At 43.6% G+C, this 17,557-nt stretch overlaps 2 protein-coding genes across 6 annotated transcripts; both read left to right on the top strand.

The window, feature by feature from the left end:
- Positions 1-449: 449 nt before the first annotated feature.
- On the top strand, positions 450-7,533 carry ENY2 (ENY2 transcription and export complex 2 subunit). The gene is made up of 5 exons (XM_032974602.2): positions 450-587; positions 1,353-1,436; positions 1,821-1,891; positions 3,606-3,680; positions 4,249-7,533. The coding sequence occupies exons 1-5, from the start codon at positions 580-582 to the stop codon at positions 4,323-4,325; spliced, it is 315 nt and encodes a 104-aa protein (XP_032830493.1). The 5' UTR covers positions 450-579; the 3' UTR covers positions 4,326-7,533.
- A 146-nt stretch (positions 7,534-7,679) lies between these two features.
- On the top strand, positions 7,680-16,161 carry TP53RK (TP53 regulating kinase). 5 transcript variants are annotated; one of them, XM_076052086.1, is made up of 6 exons: positions 7,680-8,787; positions 12,119-12,191; positions 12,726-12,813; positions 13,455-13,742; positions 14,878-15,179; positions 15,480-16,161. In XM_076052086.1, exons 3-6 carry the CDS (start codon positions 12,789-12,791, stop codon positions 15,825-15,827), a joined length of 963 nt encoding a protein of 320 aa, XP_075908201.1. In that variant the 5' UTR covers positions 7,680-8,787; positions 12,119-12,191; positions 12,726-12,788; the 3' UTR covers positions 15,828-16,161. The 5 variants fall into 5 exon arrangements, with proteins under 5 accessions (XP_075908201.1, XP_075908200.1, XP_032830438.2 ...); XM_076052085.1 differs by having other exon boundaries at positions 12,726-13,094; XM_032974547.2 differs by lacking the exon at positions 12,119-12,191.
- The last annotated feature ends 1,396 nt before the right edge of the window (positions 16,162-17,557 follow it).

Below are 17,557 nucleotides of genomic sequence, written 5' to 3'. Positions count from 1 at the left end.
AAGTGCAAGCAATTGTGCATATTCTTGGTTCTTTCGGTAAATTTTGATTTAAAGCTTTAAAAATATTTTATTGTTGTGGTTTTCACACCTGATGATGATTTAATTGTTTTATATTTTTTATTATTTTATTGTTTCCCTTCTACGTCACTTCACCGAAAGAACCAAGAATATCTTTCGGTAAAGTCACGTAATTTTATTGTTTAATATTTGTATTATTTTATTATTTCCCTTCTACATGACTTTACCGAAAGAATCAATAATATGAATCCCTGCAGTCACGAAAGCTTTAAATCAATTGTGCATAAACAAATTAAAGTTTCCGCTATCACATTTCTGTTTGTGGAGTGACCTCATCCGTGCATGAATATTAATGAGGAAGGGGTCGGGGTGGGGTGTCCATTTTGAGAACGGCACCCGCTAATGAATATTAATTAGGGGGGGGAGGGGGCTGACGTCACGAGCGTTAATGACGTTCCTGGGTGATTATCGTGTCGGTATTGGCCGCCCGATCCGATTCGGGCGCACGTGAAACGCGTTTCGCAATTGAAGCCTGCGCGCTCCTCGGCCACCGTTCCCGTCATGGCCGAGTAAGTGTTTCTGTTACCGGCGGCAACTGGCGTTATTAAACATTAACACTTTTTCTTATGCGCGCTCATCTCTTGATTATTTTTCTCTCACTTCGGTGTCCTTTGGTTAACAATTTTTGTTACGTGTTTATTGCGAACTGAAAAGATGTTTTGATTTAGTCGATTACAGGACGCGGAGGGGTTCATAATGCCAGGGGCTGTGGCGCATGACCGCGCTAGTCGAGGCGCAGAGTCTGGTTTAAATCAATCTATATATTTTTTGTAACAATCTGAGTAATACAATCTTCACATCTAACTATTAAAACACATACAATGTGAACGTCGTAAGCTTGCTGCTGCTGCCACTTTTGCGACAATAATCCGTCACTCTTACCTGCAGTTTAACGTTTCAATGCTGGTGTGCTATGGATAGACTTAACTTGCCACACTGATGTGAGGTTTTTACCTCGGATAATTCATCTCTGGGGTCATAGCACGAGTAGCATCGCGATGATTCAAAAGTGGTCATGCCGTGGATCAGTCGGTCCCTGCCATGAGAACGAGGAATTGCCACCAACTGGGTTGAGGCAAACCACTGTACACAATTGAGCAGAGCGACTGAAATTGTTGAGTAGGGAAGACTGATGGGAAGATTGTAAGAGAAGAAAACCCTCAATACAGAATATACAAAAGGCCTGCTGTGGTTTACAGAATGTGTGCATTCATATTAATGAGGTGTGTGTTACGCAAATCCTAATTGCATGCTACTGTTATGCGTGTCTACAGTTTCTCAGATCGCAAGTTGGGCAAAGATGCTCAGATGAGGGCAGCCATAAATCAAAAGCTCATAGAGACTGGAGAAAGGGAACGGTAAGATCAGCAGAAACTTGGTAAAGAGTAAACACGCAACTCCACAATTATTGCTTTTCTCACACGACTTATGACAGAAGGGCTTCTGCTAGACGGAGCTCGACAAGAATCCTTCTAGAGGATATTTGGCACAATCTTCCATGGTGGCCAGACATTTAGGAAGCGTGGGAGTACCCTCATTTTATACTTTCACCACATCACCTGCCTATCGACTGTTGTGTACCCAATGTTTAACTACCCTCCTGGGAGATTTAATCAAACCAGCGACCTCTCGGTTGCCAATCAAGTGTGGTAACCATTACACCACAGTGGCATCCTTAAGAAATACATTATTTGATTTTAATACCTTCAATTATTATGCATTGTTTGTATGTGTGTGGGCAGTTTGAAGGAGCTTCTGAAAACGAGGCTGATGGAGTGTGGCTGGAAAGATCAGTTGCGGGCTCACTGCAAAGGTTTGCACGTAATTTTATACATGTACAGCCCTATATCAATTCACTGCATGCTTTGCAGGTCAAGGGTTTTATATTCAGATATGTCACCATGATGGTCAGTCTGGATTGAGGAACGTGGGAGCATTGAAGTAATGTGCTTTGAAAATCAGCACGCGATGGGAGGGTTTATATTTTTCATCCCACTGCTTACATCGGTGGGTTTGGCTAGTGCATAACCAAACTTTAACCACGTCTGGGTAATTTCTACAGCTGTTCTAAGTGCTGTAGAGCCACTATTCACATGTTTCTGATCACATCATATACATATAAGCAGTATCTTATTTTATAGATTACAGGAGTGACAGTCCAACATTTAAATAAATATTATTTTGCTTGAAAAAAGTAAACACAAGTATGTAATATATGGCAAAGATGGTCATACTTGCTCACCGTATGAACCCCATTCCCAAATATTCATATGGCCGTGAGCCATGAACGACAGCCGGTGGTCACACAGCTGGTTCGCTCGTGCTGCACGACGGGAGCTCACAGGGATGACTCTCTCCTGGTCCCGCTTGCCAGGGGAGAATTCCCCGAGCAACTCCCACTGCCGACAATGTTTCCTGTTACAAATAACGCGTTGTTAAAATTGAACTGTTTCTCAATAGAGCCGCACTTGATCTATCTGGGAGCTGCAGTTTGGCCACGCATCCCCTTGTACAGATTTACATGAAATCAGGGATTGCCACTGTTTCAGTACTTGAAAATGTTTGCTTTGTTGTTGGTGTAATATGGCCTTCATTAAAATCTCACATTTCCCAAGTCGAATCATATTTTAAAACACACCACTAAAGGGCAGCATTTGTTGTGTTCTTATAACACTAAAATCTTTACGATGTGTGCCGTATTAATTTAAATTAATCCTAACTTTTCATGGCTCTAGTGGGATATTAAAGTCGATAAAAAAAATAGACACAACCTGCCCACAGTTATGAGTGATGTGTTGAGTAAAACGATCGAAAGCGTTAGTGAACAAAAAAACTACAACAGCTATGCAAAAACAAGTTTACAGATTAGCTCCAAAAAGATGTGATACTTACAAAAAAGGGCAATTTATAAGAAAATTGAAAGCCTCTTAAGGATGCAGTGCACAAGTGGCTGCATGAAACAATGAAACAAAACATGTCAGGCAAAATATATTAAAGTCTCCCCGTTCTTCTGAAAGACACGTCCGACTGTTTTGTAAAGTATCTTGAGATGCAGTGGTGTTGAAATTCTATTAAAAAAATCCAAATTGTACTGTAACAATACAAGCCCTGTAAATATTCGATGTAAAAGTGGCCAAGCTAAACAAGACATTTTAGACAAACTTGACTCTTTTTTAATGCCACTTTAACATTACCGTACATCTCTCCATGTACATGTAGAGCCATTTTGTCCATCCATTGCTGGATGAGGACCCTCCCCATATTGTGATGGTCATGTGGATTGTTTGACCATACTTCATGCTGGCCAATGCAGCTTGGCAAAGCCACTGGCGGTAACCATGACCAGGGGTCAAACTCTGGAACTCATTATGCAGTGCGTTAGCCACTGCACTAATACTCCACACAAGCGTTTTTACATCGGCTTAAATGTATACAGGGAATCGTTTTTTTTACCAATAAACATTCTTCAACGGTGCCTCAGTATTGTTATGAAAAGTATTGGCAAACTTTTTTTGTAACCTTTACAGATGTCATTCGAGACAAGGGACTTGAACATGTGACAGTGGAGGACTTAATTTCAGAAATCACACCAAAAGGCCGAGGTTTGTGCTAAATCTGCATTCTGGTAGTGCAGTACAATGTCGTATACCTGATTCACTGGGGGCTGAGGGTCCCCTAATGTGAGCATGTGTAGAAAATGAGGGATGCTGGACATTTAAAAGCACAGACTGCTGAAAACATGGGAAAATGCTTTAGTGTGCTTCAGAATTGAGAAAATGTATGAGAGGTTAGGAACACTGTGTGGAAAGGTGATGTTTGCACACTGACATAAGGCCGTGAATAATAATATCGTAATAGTCACACCAGACCACACTTAGGATCCTTAAAATTCATTGTAAATTCCAAATTCTACAAAAGCCAAACTAAAGCAACTTATGGACGATCTTGAACAGGGAAAACATTTTTCAAGCTGTCTTGCATGGTTAGCATGTGATATTTTGTATTAATTTCTCCTTTTTTTGTACCCTTCTAATTGTGGAGCTTTTCAGTCATGTAAATAATCATTCCATTAAAAACAGACTTGTCAAATGTGATTTTTATACGTTGCAGATGTGCACGTTAATTACAATGTTCGTAACGTGAACCTCTTTTTCCCGTTGATTTACCTAGCGTTGGTGCCAGACAATGTCAAGAAGGAGCTGCTGCAGAGGATTCGCGCTTTCTTGGCTCAAAATACTAACTTTTAGAGTCTTGTCAACAATTCCGTACCACAACATGTTGAGTAGAGCGTTGCATCGCATAAAGTATTGCTCATGCCACCATTCCGTTGTGCAGTTCGCACCCCGTGTGTCCACGTGACGTTTTTACGTAGTCGTTTTTTGTAAGCAATAAAAGTACCGTTAACAAAGCCAAAATGTAAAAAAATTTCATGATTTTCACGAACTCGTGCTCAAGGCACTCCAACTTTGCGTTTTAAGCTTCATAATTTGGTTGTGGCATTTAATTTGTTGTTGAAGATTTGTAGCAGCAGTTAAGATAATTTGCATGCGAATTAACAGTTTGAGTCTAATGTTTAATAATTATGTCATGCAAGTAAACGCAGGACATTTAAGGCTTTTCTGTATAATCTGTGCATTGGTCTCATCAAAACAATCTCCAGTGCTGCTCTGATGATTCCAAGATTGAAAGCCTTCCCGTGATGGTGCTTTACAATCATCAGTATCACTGAAATAGGTGATGAAATCCAAAGGTTCCCCAAGCAGTGAACTGAAGAGCCTGTAAATCTATTCAGCTCTGCTATAATGCATGTTCTGGAACTAAGTGGTCTTTGTTGGATTTGAGCATTTTCAGTTGTACTGTATGTGGTTTGTGTTGGTGCAATTAGGCTGGACAGGCAGATCACCTATGTCGGTTCTTCAAACAATAAATTCTGACTGGCTGTAACAAGTTTGGCATATGCTGGCGGGTCACGTGACTCCGTATGTCACGTATACTTATGTCACGTCATAACTCATACATTTGGTCACTCTACCTCTTGTCTCCGGGTCTTCCATCTGTCTTTTGGTTGTCTTGCGTTCATCTCCAGCTCAATAATATTCATCGCTTGTCTGCAGTTCTTCCATCTCTATTTCTTGTTAACCTTTCTTTCATCTCTCTTATCTGTTTCACTTTTGTGTAATGCGAGTCATATCTTTCATTGGGTCCATTGCTCACCTTGCCACTCTCTCCCAATACCTGTTTTTTTTCCACCGTACAATCGAGGTGCGCCGGAACTATTTCGAACCTGCGCGCGCACAGCTGAGGAGGTGACAGGTTGCGTTTCCACTGCATAAGTCAAGCCGTGCCATTGCCGTCAAACGCATTGAGTGAAACGTGAGGCATGTCGAAGTGGCGTGTCCTTACAGTGCACCGACTGACTGATGTCGTGTGCCAAATGAACGGCATCATCCCCACCCCTGCCCTTGCTTTGGCCCCGAGCTAGAATCGGTTATCTTGTGAGGTCAGCGTGTTGTGGTTTGATTTCAGCCTGACACGGAAAATCCATTCGAAAGCCACCTGTACCTCGAGGGCTCCACGCCTGCTTGGCTCGGATGTGCCACTGAAAAAGGGTTCAAGAGCCTTTGCGAACCACCTCTGGTCTGCTGGCCATCCAGTTGAAGAACCATGACCAATCTGATTCGTGAGTTGATTATTGTAGGCAATGAGGAAGTCTGTTTCTAATTTATGTTCAGTTTTGTGCGTGCTATTTTAACTGTGGCTTTTGTACAAATTATATGGTTTCACTGATGACAAAAATAATTGTTCAACGTTCCAAGCAGGAATCACCTGGACATCTTAAAGCAAACCCATGAAGTTTTACAAAATAGAAATAATTTCTAATTGGTGAATTAGTAAAGTGCTTGGATGGATTACCATGCATACCACCGATATAAAACATGCAAAACAAGGTGATCTAGGCCATTACGAAACTACTCTGCTCACTTGATCATGCCCCCCCTCCCTTCAATCCGTACTGATCAGCGTGGCGAAGTATGGTCAACCCCCACGACTCGCATGGGGAGGCCCTCATCCAGCATTGGTTTGACAAAAGGGAAATATTTACACATTAATAACGTGACTACAGGTGTGGATTGTACTTGTTTGTGCTCGTCTTTAAATATTTACCATCAAATTTGAAAGATTTAACGTCTGAAAAATTGCAGCTTACATGGAGCTCGGCACTTTATTAGTATGGTTCACTTCATATTGTGTTTGCAGATTTCATTTTTTTAATGCATCTCCCAAACAATGGCATGCCAGTGTTTAGGTCACGCGTCTGGTGAATAACCTTCTTTGCATGAAACATTTTGTATTGCATTCATTAAGACTCTTCCTATTGTGATAAATTCTCGTAGCACACAATGTTTTTCTAAATGCATCATAAGATAATGTGCAGCTTTTCGCGGTTTTGTACAGCTCTCCGTTGCTCTTTGCGTTGTGCCATGGGGGTGGTGTTCGGAACGATGTCCGGACATGTCGACCCACCTACGTTCTATTCCCGAGTTCAGTTCCTGAAGAATTCCCGAGCACGTGGTGCGAAACGTTGTACATCGTGCTAAACAGCACCGATACTTTATTTCCGAGATGATCTTTGGAACACAATCTTGAATTGGTTGTGTTGATGTTTTTATGTTTTGCGATTGACAGTACGCAAACATCCACCAGCTATATATTTAAAAAAATGGGTACTTGAGAAAGAAAATAAAATTGCTCATTTATTTTAAAACTATTAATTTCCACGGGCTACATTGTCATTTTCACAATCATTTATTTATCCTGGGCAAATCCGATGAGCTATTAAGCTATTTCACATATGTACAATCTGGGCGGATTCAGAACGTTGCAACAGCAAACAATCCAACACAATTATAGTATAAAGTATAGGAAAGGTAAGCAAATTACTCAAATGTTATAAATAAACAAAACTAGTAAAATTTTACCAGGTAAAGCGAACTGAGCGATTAGTTATTTTACAGAAGCGACCTGGCCAACAAATTATAGCTCTACGAAGTGGCTTATCTTGTGGAAATTTATATCACCAGCTAAATAATATGAATTGCAGTTTTCGTTTTGCATTTCTGAAAATTGGTTGTCCGTATTCACAACAAGCGTTGGGATGAAAATGTATAACGCTGCCAAAGTAACGTATACATTAAATAGTTCACCGAAATATGAAAAAAACATGCATGTGCACGTGCGTATCTTTACAAACCGGTACAATTGTACTGTATATATGCTATTCATATTTTTTTAAATCAAAAAAATATATACATGCTGTTTTAAGTTTTGTCGATGCATTGGTATCATTTTTCCATTTGACATTTTAGAAACATTACTTTGAAGATGAACTGGTGGATGTGGAAGCATTTGTGCCTTGACTGCTTTTGTTGTGATAATAAATATTTTTTAAAAGACTATGTGGACATAACCCGCTTATAATTTAATATACGTTAAAATATATCAAGCAAATTGAGTTTTCCATAATCGAGGGGTTTTTTTGGTGGGGGGGGGGGGGTTACTTCGCGTAAATGTGAATGTGTCGTTAAACCCTCCACCACCCGACAGCCAATTTAGCAAGGTTTCGTCAGTAAAGAAAACGTGCCAATGCGTTACGAGTACAGCACACCGGTGTGTTGGGTTTCAGTTTTCAGTTTCATTTATTTGGTACAGCCCTGTGAGCCATTCGGCTCTTGAATCGGGTGCAACCGCAACAAACACAAATCAAGAACAAGAAAAACATCTTAAAGTGACTATGTGTGACTGTGCAAAATCCAGGGAAAAAAAACACATCAAAATATTCCTGTAAAAGCACCGTACACCAACGCTGTGCGAGTAAACCCACAAAATGTACATGTTGGGTTTACACGCTGTTGTGGGTTGACTCTCCAACACACCGGTGTGCTGTAACAAGTAACCAATTGGCATATTTTGTTCCCGTGGAAAAACCTTACTAATTGGCTGTTTAACAACATTGTATATTTACGCGATCTATACCCAACCCCCCCCCCCCCCCCGTATTGTTTATAATATTGGTCGCGAAAGCCCTCTGTTCCGTATCTCGATTTGACGCTATCGTGACTGCAGGAATCCATACTCTCTAGTTATTTATATTTATTTTATACCTACGCGACTTTACCGAAAAAACCAAAGAGTACGTGGATCACTCCCCCCGTGTTAAACCAAATCCACGTTGCGATTCACCCTTAATCTTAGTTGTCTTGTCGTTGTTATTAACTTGCATCCCACTGGGATTTTTTGCACACAGCGTTGGTGTACGGTGCTATTTCAGGAATATGTTGATGTTTTTTCCCTGTATTTTATGTTTGCACAGTCACATAATCACTTTATGATGTTTTCTTGTTCATGTTGTTTGTTTGTTGCGGTTGCACCCGATTCAAGAGCCGAATGGCTCACAGGGGCTATACCAAATAAATAAAACTATGAACTATGAACCCTACTGGCCACGTCATCACGGCGCGCCCACGGCCACCCACGTGGTTACAGTGCGACCACTATTTGCATTTTCACATTGCCGCAGCAGGCTTTAAACCTTGCCGCGTTCGTGTTCATCATTTACAAGCCACTGCCGATTGACGCCTCCTTCACCTATGAGCACGCGTGGTCGCTCATGGGAGATTCGCTTTGACCATACTTCACTACTCGCGCTGGGTCAGTTCGCGTGAGATGCAGATTTCGAGTCGAATGCGCCGCTCGTGTTGTTGTGTTCGCCTTGAAGCGTCGGCCAACAAACACCCTCGAGATCCCCTGCCCGTACCCGTCAACCCATAGGGGGGTTTAGGCGTATTCCTGTGCGGGGAAATTGTGAGTTTTCGGGCCCCTGTAAGGGCTGTAAGAGCCGTGTGAATAGTAATTGCGTGTCGTGTGATTCTCCCTCGCGATGGGACTTTGTGGGGTGAGCGTTGATTATTTTAAAAAGGCCACTGGATGACCAGTAAGGTCTTAATCGGTCTGGAATAAGATATGGGCACTGTTAAGGGGGTTGACAGGTTTGCCTTTTAGCTTGCCGGCGAGCCTACCGACACTTCACGTGACGGCCACAAGGTGCACCTAGCCTGACACAGGCGAAGTGGTGGCTGTTGTGGCTATGGATTTGATTGCAAGACGGCCGAGTTGATACAGTAAAATGGAGTGTGCATATCTACAGGAACTTTTTTTTAGCCATGATCAGAATTATGAAAAACAATGGGGGTTTCACCTTTCTGGCAATGAAACAGGAGGCGTTTAAGATGTTCAAACATAACATACTGTAGATGCATTTTGAAAGGCGTCAAGTCTGCATTAAGCACACGTATCTGTGGCAAAACATGCAAACATAATATATGCATTGTCTTTAAAACTACAGTTCACACTTCTGTTGTGACAGGTTTTTTTGGGTTAGATCGCTTAAATATATAAATGTTGTGTCGTTAAAACCCGCCACCACCCGACACAGCCAACTAGTAAGGGTTGTCACGTAAACAGAACGTGGCCAATTCGTCACTAGTACAGCACTAGTGTATAGTGTAGTGTATAGTGTAGTATACTAGTACAGCACTAGTGTATAGTGTAGCATACTAGTACAGCACTGGTGTATAGTGTAGTGTATAGTGTAGTATACTAGTACAGCACTAGTGTATAGTGTAGTATACTAGTACAGCACTAGCGTATAGTGTAGTGTATAGTGTAGTATACTAGTACAGCACTAGTGTATAGTGTAGTGTATAGTGTAGTATACTAGTACAGCACTAGTGTAGTATACTAGTACAGCACTAGTGTATAGTGTAGTATACTAGTACAGCACTAGTGTATAGTGTAGTGTATAGTGTAGTATACTAGTACAGCACTAGTGTATAGTGTAGTGTATAGTGTAGTATACCAGTACAGCACTAGTGTATAGTGTAGTATACTAGTACAGCACTAGTGTATAGTGTAGTATACTAGTACAGCACTAGTGTATAGTGTAGTGTATAGTGTAGTATACTAGTACAGCACTAGTGTAGTGTATAGTGTAGTATACTAGTACAGCACTAGTGTATAGTGTAGTATACTAGTACAGCACTAGTGTATAGTGTAGTGTATAGTGTAGTATACTAGTACAGCACTAGTGTATAGTGTATAGTGTAGTATACTTGTACAGCACTAGTGTATAGTGTAGTGTATAGTTTAGTATACTGGTACAGCACTAGTGTATAGTGTATAGTGTAGCATACTAGTACAGCACTAGTGTATAGTGTAGTGTATAGTGTAGTATACTAGTACAGCACTAGTGTATAGTGTAGTATACTAGTACAGCACTAGTGTATAGTGTAGTGTATAGTGTAGCATACTAGTACAGCACTAGTGTATAGTGTAGTGTATAGTGTAGCATACTAGTACAGCACTAGTGTATAGTGTAGTGTATAGTGTAGTATACTAGTACAGCACTAATGTATAGTTTAGTATACTAGTACAGCACTAGTGTATAGTGTAGTGTATAGTGTAGCATACTAGTGTAGCATACTAGTGCAGCACTAGTGTATAGTGTAGTGTATAGTGTAGTATACTAGTACAGCACTAGTGTATAGTGTAGTGTATAGTGTAGTATACTTGTACAGCACTAGTGTATAGTGTAGTGTATAGTTTAGTATACTAGTACAGCACTAGTGTATAGTGTAGTGTATAGTGTAGCATACTAATACAGCACTAGTGTATAGTGTAGTGTATAGTGTAGTATACTAGTACAGCACTAGTGTATAGTGTAGTGTATAGTGTAGCATACTAGTACAGCACTAGTGTATAGTGTAGTGTATAGTGTAGCATACTAGTACAGCACTAGTGTATAGTGTAGTGTATAGTGTAGTATACTAGTACAGCACTAATGTATAGTGTAGTATACTAGTACAGCACTAGTGTATAGTGTAGTGTATAGTGTAGTATACTAGTACAGCACTAGTGTATAGTGTAGTGTATAGTGTAGTATACTAGTACAGCACTAGTGTATAGTGTAGTATACTAGTACAGCACTAGTGTATAGTGTGTATAGTGTAGTATACTAATACAGCACTAGTGTATAGTGTAGTATACTAGTACAGCACTAGTGTATAGTGTAGTATACTAGTACAGCACTAGTGTATAGTGTAGTATACTAGTACAGCACTAGTGTATAGTGTAGTGTATAGTGTAGTATATTAGTACAGCACAAGTGTATAGTGTAGTGTATAGTGTAGTATACTAGTACAGCACTAGTGTATAGTGTAGTGTATAGTGTAGTATACTAGTACAGCACTAAACGGTGTGTTGGAGAGCCAAGCCACAACATTTACAATCTTAATACGACGTTTCGCCAGTAATTACAACCAGCTTCATCAGGCGATAGCCAGTTTTGTGGAGAAATCTTCCTGTTTCGTTCCTTAAATAGAGGGGTGGATGTGATGACGTCACTTGTGTGATTTTTCTTGCACGAATTTGGGGGGGTGTAATGTATATATATAAATGATTATGAGTATCCAATGCGGTACATAAAATACAAACCTTACTAATTCGCTCTGTCGGGTGGTCACGGGTTTAATGACACATTTAAATATTTACGAGATCTAACCCAAGAAAACCTGTATTATGGAAGATATCGGTCACGAAAGTCTCCTACGTGTTAAACTCACGATTCTGTTCTCTTTGGCTCTTTCGGTAAAGTTACGTTGGTAGAAAAAAAGAATATTAAAAAAAATCAGAAAAAATAAATGATCGCGACGTTTCGATTGCAACACAAGCAACCGTCTTTTTCTTCACCTGAGGACGATTGCTTGTGTGGTGATTGAGACGTCGTGATCTATTTATTGTTTCTACCTACGTGACTTTACCGAAAGAACCAAAGAGCATGGATTCCTGCAGTCACGAAAGCTTCAAATCAAGATTCACACTTCTGTTGTCTATTCAAGGAAAATGTTTCAAATGCACGGTATTTAATTGCACAATGCACACACTTTAACATACAATTACTAATGTTTTGACGTCGGGACACCAGCGAATATCTCCGCTGGACCGTGTTCTCCGGATTACACAAGACTCAGCCCCCAACAATCCGGAGCATGATAGAGGTAGCGCAATTAATTTGGACATGGCCAATGCACTGTTATTCACTGAAACAATTCATTCACAGGTTCCAATTCGCGCTGTGTTCTTCACTAAATTTATAGAGGAAGGAGGGGGCACTTTTGCCGATTAGACATCACAAGTGTGATGGTACCGCCACACATTTGAAATCATTGTTGGGTTTGAAGCAACTCGATGATGATGATGATGACAGGGGCTGTTTTCACTCGTTGAGGGGGGGGTGGCCCGCACTAAAGGCCACCAGGGGGCTGCAGGTGGCCCGCGGGCCTTGCAATGAAGAACACTAAAGTTAGGGTGAAGAAAGGCACATTGCGTTTCGTCAACGTTATCTCGACACACTCGTTAAATGTGATGCACGGTTTGAGAATTACAAACCACTTCCTTCAATCGGTGTAGCTCATCGACCTTGGAGTTGGATCAGCAAGGGTTAGTACATACAAACCTTCATTGTTTATTCTTTAAGTTAACATTCGGTATATTATCATTATTAATATCTATTTTTTCTTCTTCCTTTGCAGATGACATTTTAAACATGGAAAGGAAATTGACTAAGGACGAACGCATTTTATTGGTTTCTATGTATGCTAAAGATGGCAGCACGTTCCGGTCAGTCGCCGAAGACTTTAATGTGTTGCACCCTGACAAAAATATTGGATTTTCATCGGTCAGAAAAGTGATCATGCGTTTTAAAGACACTGGCAGCGTGCACGACCGACCGCGCAGTGGTCGAAAAAAAAGTAGCACCAGTGAAGACACATCAATCATGGTGCTAGAGCATGTGATTACCAGTCCAGAAAAATCCACTAGAAAATTGTCACAAGAGACAGGTGTGCCAAGAACATCCTGCCAGCGCATTCTCAAGGAGGGTCGCTTTCACCCTTTCAAAGGTCACTTGGTTTGTTAAAAGAAATCTAATAACCCTATGTGCCCTCACTTTTAGGCCACCCTTTATATATGTGCGTTGAGCTTGCCGAGTGAGCCAATAGGTGGTTTGTTTGTATGTCTTTATGTACGTGTGTTGAACTTCTTCCGCACCTTACGTAGCCAACCGTGCTAGTCGGAGGTGCGGGGGAAGGGGACAACAATCTCAACGCAAAAAATACGTTTCAGGTGCATCTGTGAAATGCTGCCGATAAATGATGCCAGTGAGCAGCAGCGGCATTAACCATGCGGACTGAGTTTGGCAGTTTACAAATTGTTGATTATTGCTTAGTTCCCTCGCATTTGTGTACGATGTTTTCCTCCAGACGTAGCAATGTCTAGTTGCATGGAGGGCGAGAAGAGAGAGGGGAAGGAAGGCAGCGGCGCGGACGATGGCCTTACCGTCAAAGTGGAGACGGATCCATTCCTCGCCGGCCTGACCCTGATCTCGCAGGGGGCTGAGGCTCGCGTCTATCGGGGGACCTTCCTGGGCCGCCCTGCCGTGCTCAAGGAGAGGTTTCCCAAGAAATACCGACACCCGCAGCTCGACTGGCGCCTGACGAGGAGACGAACCGTGCAGGAGGTGCGGTCTCTGCTGCGATGCAGAAGGGCAGGTGAGAGAAGACACGCGTGGCTATGCTTCGTGATTTGTGATCGCTACTGTGGGGTGCAATTCAGAGGTCGCCATTTCGATTCGATTCGATCTCCCGGCGTGTCGGTTGAAAACAACGGGGCAAGTTTCTTCAATCATACAGCCTCTGTACACCCAGATGTATAAATGGGTAAATCACTGTCAGTCTACAAGTTGCTTGTGTTTGGCTAAAGTGGGGGTACTGCTCTTCCAAGGTGTTTGGCCAGCGTAGAAGAGTAGGCCAAAATATCCTCTCGAGGGGCCAAGAGCTCCCCCTATTGGAGGACCTTTCCGCCAGCATTGGCGTGAGCAACGATACTCCACTTCAGCACATTTTTGTTTCACGCCCATAACTCAGCAAGGAAAGGTCGAGCTTTCTTACGATACCAAATTTCTATATGTACCTTCGGACAAAATGTGGATTTGTGCAAGGTTTGTTCAAGGTGGCACCAATACCAATACCCGCCGTTTGTCACGAAGTGACGGTGACGTCATCATGGCGCCTGTACCAGGCAAGGTGCACTTTGAAGTGGCACAGGGACACATACCAGCATACAACGGAAGAATTTGAAATATAAATATGTTGGTGGTGGAGTGTAAAGCGCACTGCCATATGAACCCGGCCGCTTGTGATTGATCGCTTGCTTCGGTTACCATCAGTGGCGAGCGATATCTGAACCGTGCCTAGCCGCCCTCTCCTGTCCCAACCCACATTGCTCAGCACGGTGAAGTACAGCATGGTGAAGTATAGCATGGTGAAGTACATTCAGAAAACCCCCACAATCAACATGGTGTGTGGGGGGGGGACTTCATCCAACAGTGCATTGACGCACGACGGAGCAGTGGCAGAGTGGTTAGCACACTTTTTCCGTGACCCCCAGCGTGGCGTGAGTTTGAATCGAGGCCACGGATTATGACAGTGGCGATATCTGACTCAGTTTTGTGTTCTGCCATCACCAACCCGCACTGGGCCAGTGCGGTGAAGTATTGTGAAAAAACACCGACGGCCGAAGAACGGCATGGGGGAAATGCCTGAATGGTAAAGGGCTGTACATTATTGCTCTCGTATAATTTTTAATCGTTCACACATTGATTGTTGTACATTGTTCACCTCGCAGGCATCCTGACGCCCGTGGTTTACTTCGTGGATTATGAGCGCCATTGCATTTACATGGAGGACCTGGCGGGCGCCGTCACGGTGCGCGAGTATGTGCAGTCCACATCGCAAGCAGCAGCAGGAGGGGAGAAGCTGCTAACCTTGGCGGTGCTGATCGGACGCACGCTGGCGCACATGCACGCACAAGACGTGGTGCACGGAGACCTCACCACCTCCAACTTGCTGCTGCTCTTCCCGCCAGCGGAATCCCCCGAGCCAGGAGCCGGCGCTGCCTCACCGGAAGCCTGGCAACAGCATCCTCAGGTGAGCTCAATCACTCCCCTCCACCCCTGTCACTCAGAAATTCCACTGCAGTGGTTAGGGGCGGTACCGTGGCGCGGGCAGTTGTGCGTGTGCTGCTTTTGTTGTTGCAGAGGTTTGTGCTTCGAGTCTTCATGACCATACTGGTTATTGCTGCAGGTCTATCGACCGTCAAAATACTGCTTCACAGGGGACGTTGAAGAACCAGTGACGATATTGGGAAAAAAAGAGGCGATGTGTTGCTGGCATCATGGCTAAACTTTTAAGGCGGTCTGTGTGCGTGCGGTCCTCTGCTGCGTTAAGGTGGTTGAAGGAGATATCCCTGCAGATGCTCCATCGCTCCCCGCCACCGCCGCCACCAACACCACACACCCCGCACCATCCGTCCTGCACGTGCCCACACAGCCGACTCCGCGCATGGCACTCATCGACTTTGGGCTGAGCTGCGTGTCGACGCTGGTGGAGGACAAGGCGGTGGATCTGCACGTGCTGGAGAAGGCCTTTCTGAGCAGCCACCCTGGCACGGAGGCCATGTTTGCGGCCGTGCTGGCCGCCTACACAGAGACGATGAAGGGCCGCTTCGCCGCGCCCATCATCGCTAAACTCGACGAGGTGCGGCTCCGTGGCAGGAAGCGCTCCATGGTGGGGTGAGGAGGAGAGGTAGGAGGAGGAGGGATGATAGGAATGGAGGTGGAGAGGGAGTCGGAGGGGGTGAGGGACAGTGACTCATGCACCACAGTAGGTTGAGAAAGATGAGGAGGTGGAGGAGTGACTGGTGGCTAATGGAAGAGTGCGGAGGAGGAGTAGGGGAAGGGGGTGGGGGCAGAGGAGGAGGGGAAGGCTGTAGTGGTCCCGGCCAAAGGAATATGGTTGTTGTGGTTATAATGTGGCTGTTGTGTACTGATGCACCGCATTTTTCCCTTTGAAACTAGCTGGGTGGCTGGCTGAACTTATTTTCTGTATAAGAAATAAACATTCAAACGAATGGTAGTGGTCATGGTTGTGGTTATGTGATGCTGGTGGTGTGAGTAATTATGTTTGTGTTAGATCTGTGTGTGTGAGGGACTGGTAGATATGTGTGTGTGTGTGTGAGGGGCTGGTAACCCCTCCACCTGGCACTTTTTATACCAAATCCCATGGTAGAAACACCCAAATAATCTTGTGCTGAGAAACATTCAGTCTGCCTGCTTATGATCCATTTTGGGTTTAACTAGGATGGATTGTGTGAGGAGCTCACAAATCCTTGAAATATATGGACACATTTCCTTCAGTGAGCTCCTCCGGTGGGAAAGGCTTCATTGGCTGGGTCACGTAGGCTGCATGTCCAGCCACCGCATGCCCAAGCAGCTTCTGTTTGGCCAGATGGACGGGGCTAACCCGGCGTGGAACAGGCTGGAGAAGATATGGAGCTGATGCGGTACAGGAGGATTTGGAGCTAAGTGAACTTTCCAAAGCCTTACCAGCGGTGTCAAGATCGGCCTCTATGGACGAGGCTCGTGAAGGACAATTGGAGGCAGTCACCCTCCAAGAACAATGGAGGGCTGAGGTGTGACGCTCACAAGAACGAGCGGAGCACCAGGCGGCTAAAATGCAGCAAGTAGGCACAGTAGGGGACACAGGTGGTGCATGTGACAGTCATCTCGGTCAGTCAACCCATGGAACCTGGGTCTGTCCCCTGACCCCGTCAGCGAACCTTTGACACTTCACGTGACCTTGGAGTGCACCTAGCCTGGCACAAGCGCCGTGGCACTTAGTGGTGAATGAGGTCTAAACAAATCCACACGGCCACAGGGAGATCATGCAAACTGCAAATATACAGGCGGTAGGGTCTGGATCAATCCCATGTCCTCTTGCACACCAGGTGAGGGAATTAAATTCGCCACCACGGCGATAGCAAGCAGTACAAACCATAAATTAATGGGATTAACATTGAAACATAAGAATCATAAAGGATATTTAATGTGGCTTCGAGCCCTTGTCATTACCATCCAACCATAAGAAACTCAAATGAGTCTTAGTCTGGTTCTATGAGCCTCTCGTGACCAATGAAGTCAAATAATGCAGTTAAAGGAGCCTTCATCTGGCTCTGAGTGTGAGACATTAACAATGAACCGTGCATTAATTCAAGATTTGAAGCTTTCGTGACTGCAAGGATCCATACTCTTTGGTTCTATTCGGTAAAGTAACGTAGGTAAAAAATAAAACAACAAAAATCACGACGTTTCAGCCACAACACAAGTAGCCTTCTTCAGGTGAAGGAACATAACTGTCGGGACGACAGAGCTTCAATGAACGCTGCTAAGATTCGTAGCGTCTTTTAAGCTGGGTGAGAGAAGTGAGGCACCTTGACAAAGGAATTTACATATCAAACAGGAGAATTT

This window comes from Petromyzon marinus, chromosome 54 (genome assembly GCF_048934315.1).
Source record: "Petromyzon marinus isolate PM22_M1 ecotype Great Lakes invasive population chromosome 54, UKy_Petmar_22M1.pri1.0, whole genome shotgun sequence".
NCBI lineage: Eukaryota > Metazoa > Chordata > Hyperoartia > Petromyzontiformes > Petromyzontidae > Petromyzon > Petromyzon marinus.
The sequence above is the reverse complement of the archived record's forward strand: the minus strand, read 5'-3'. Positions and strand labels throughout refer to the sequence as shown.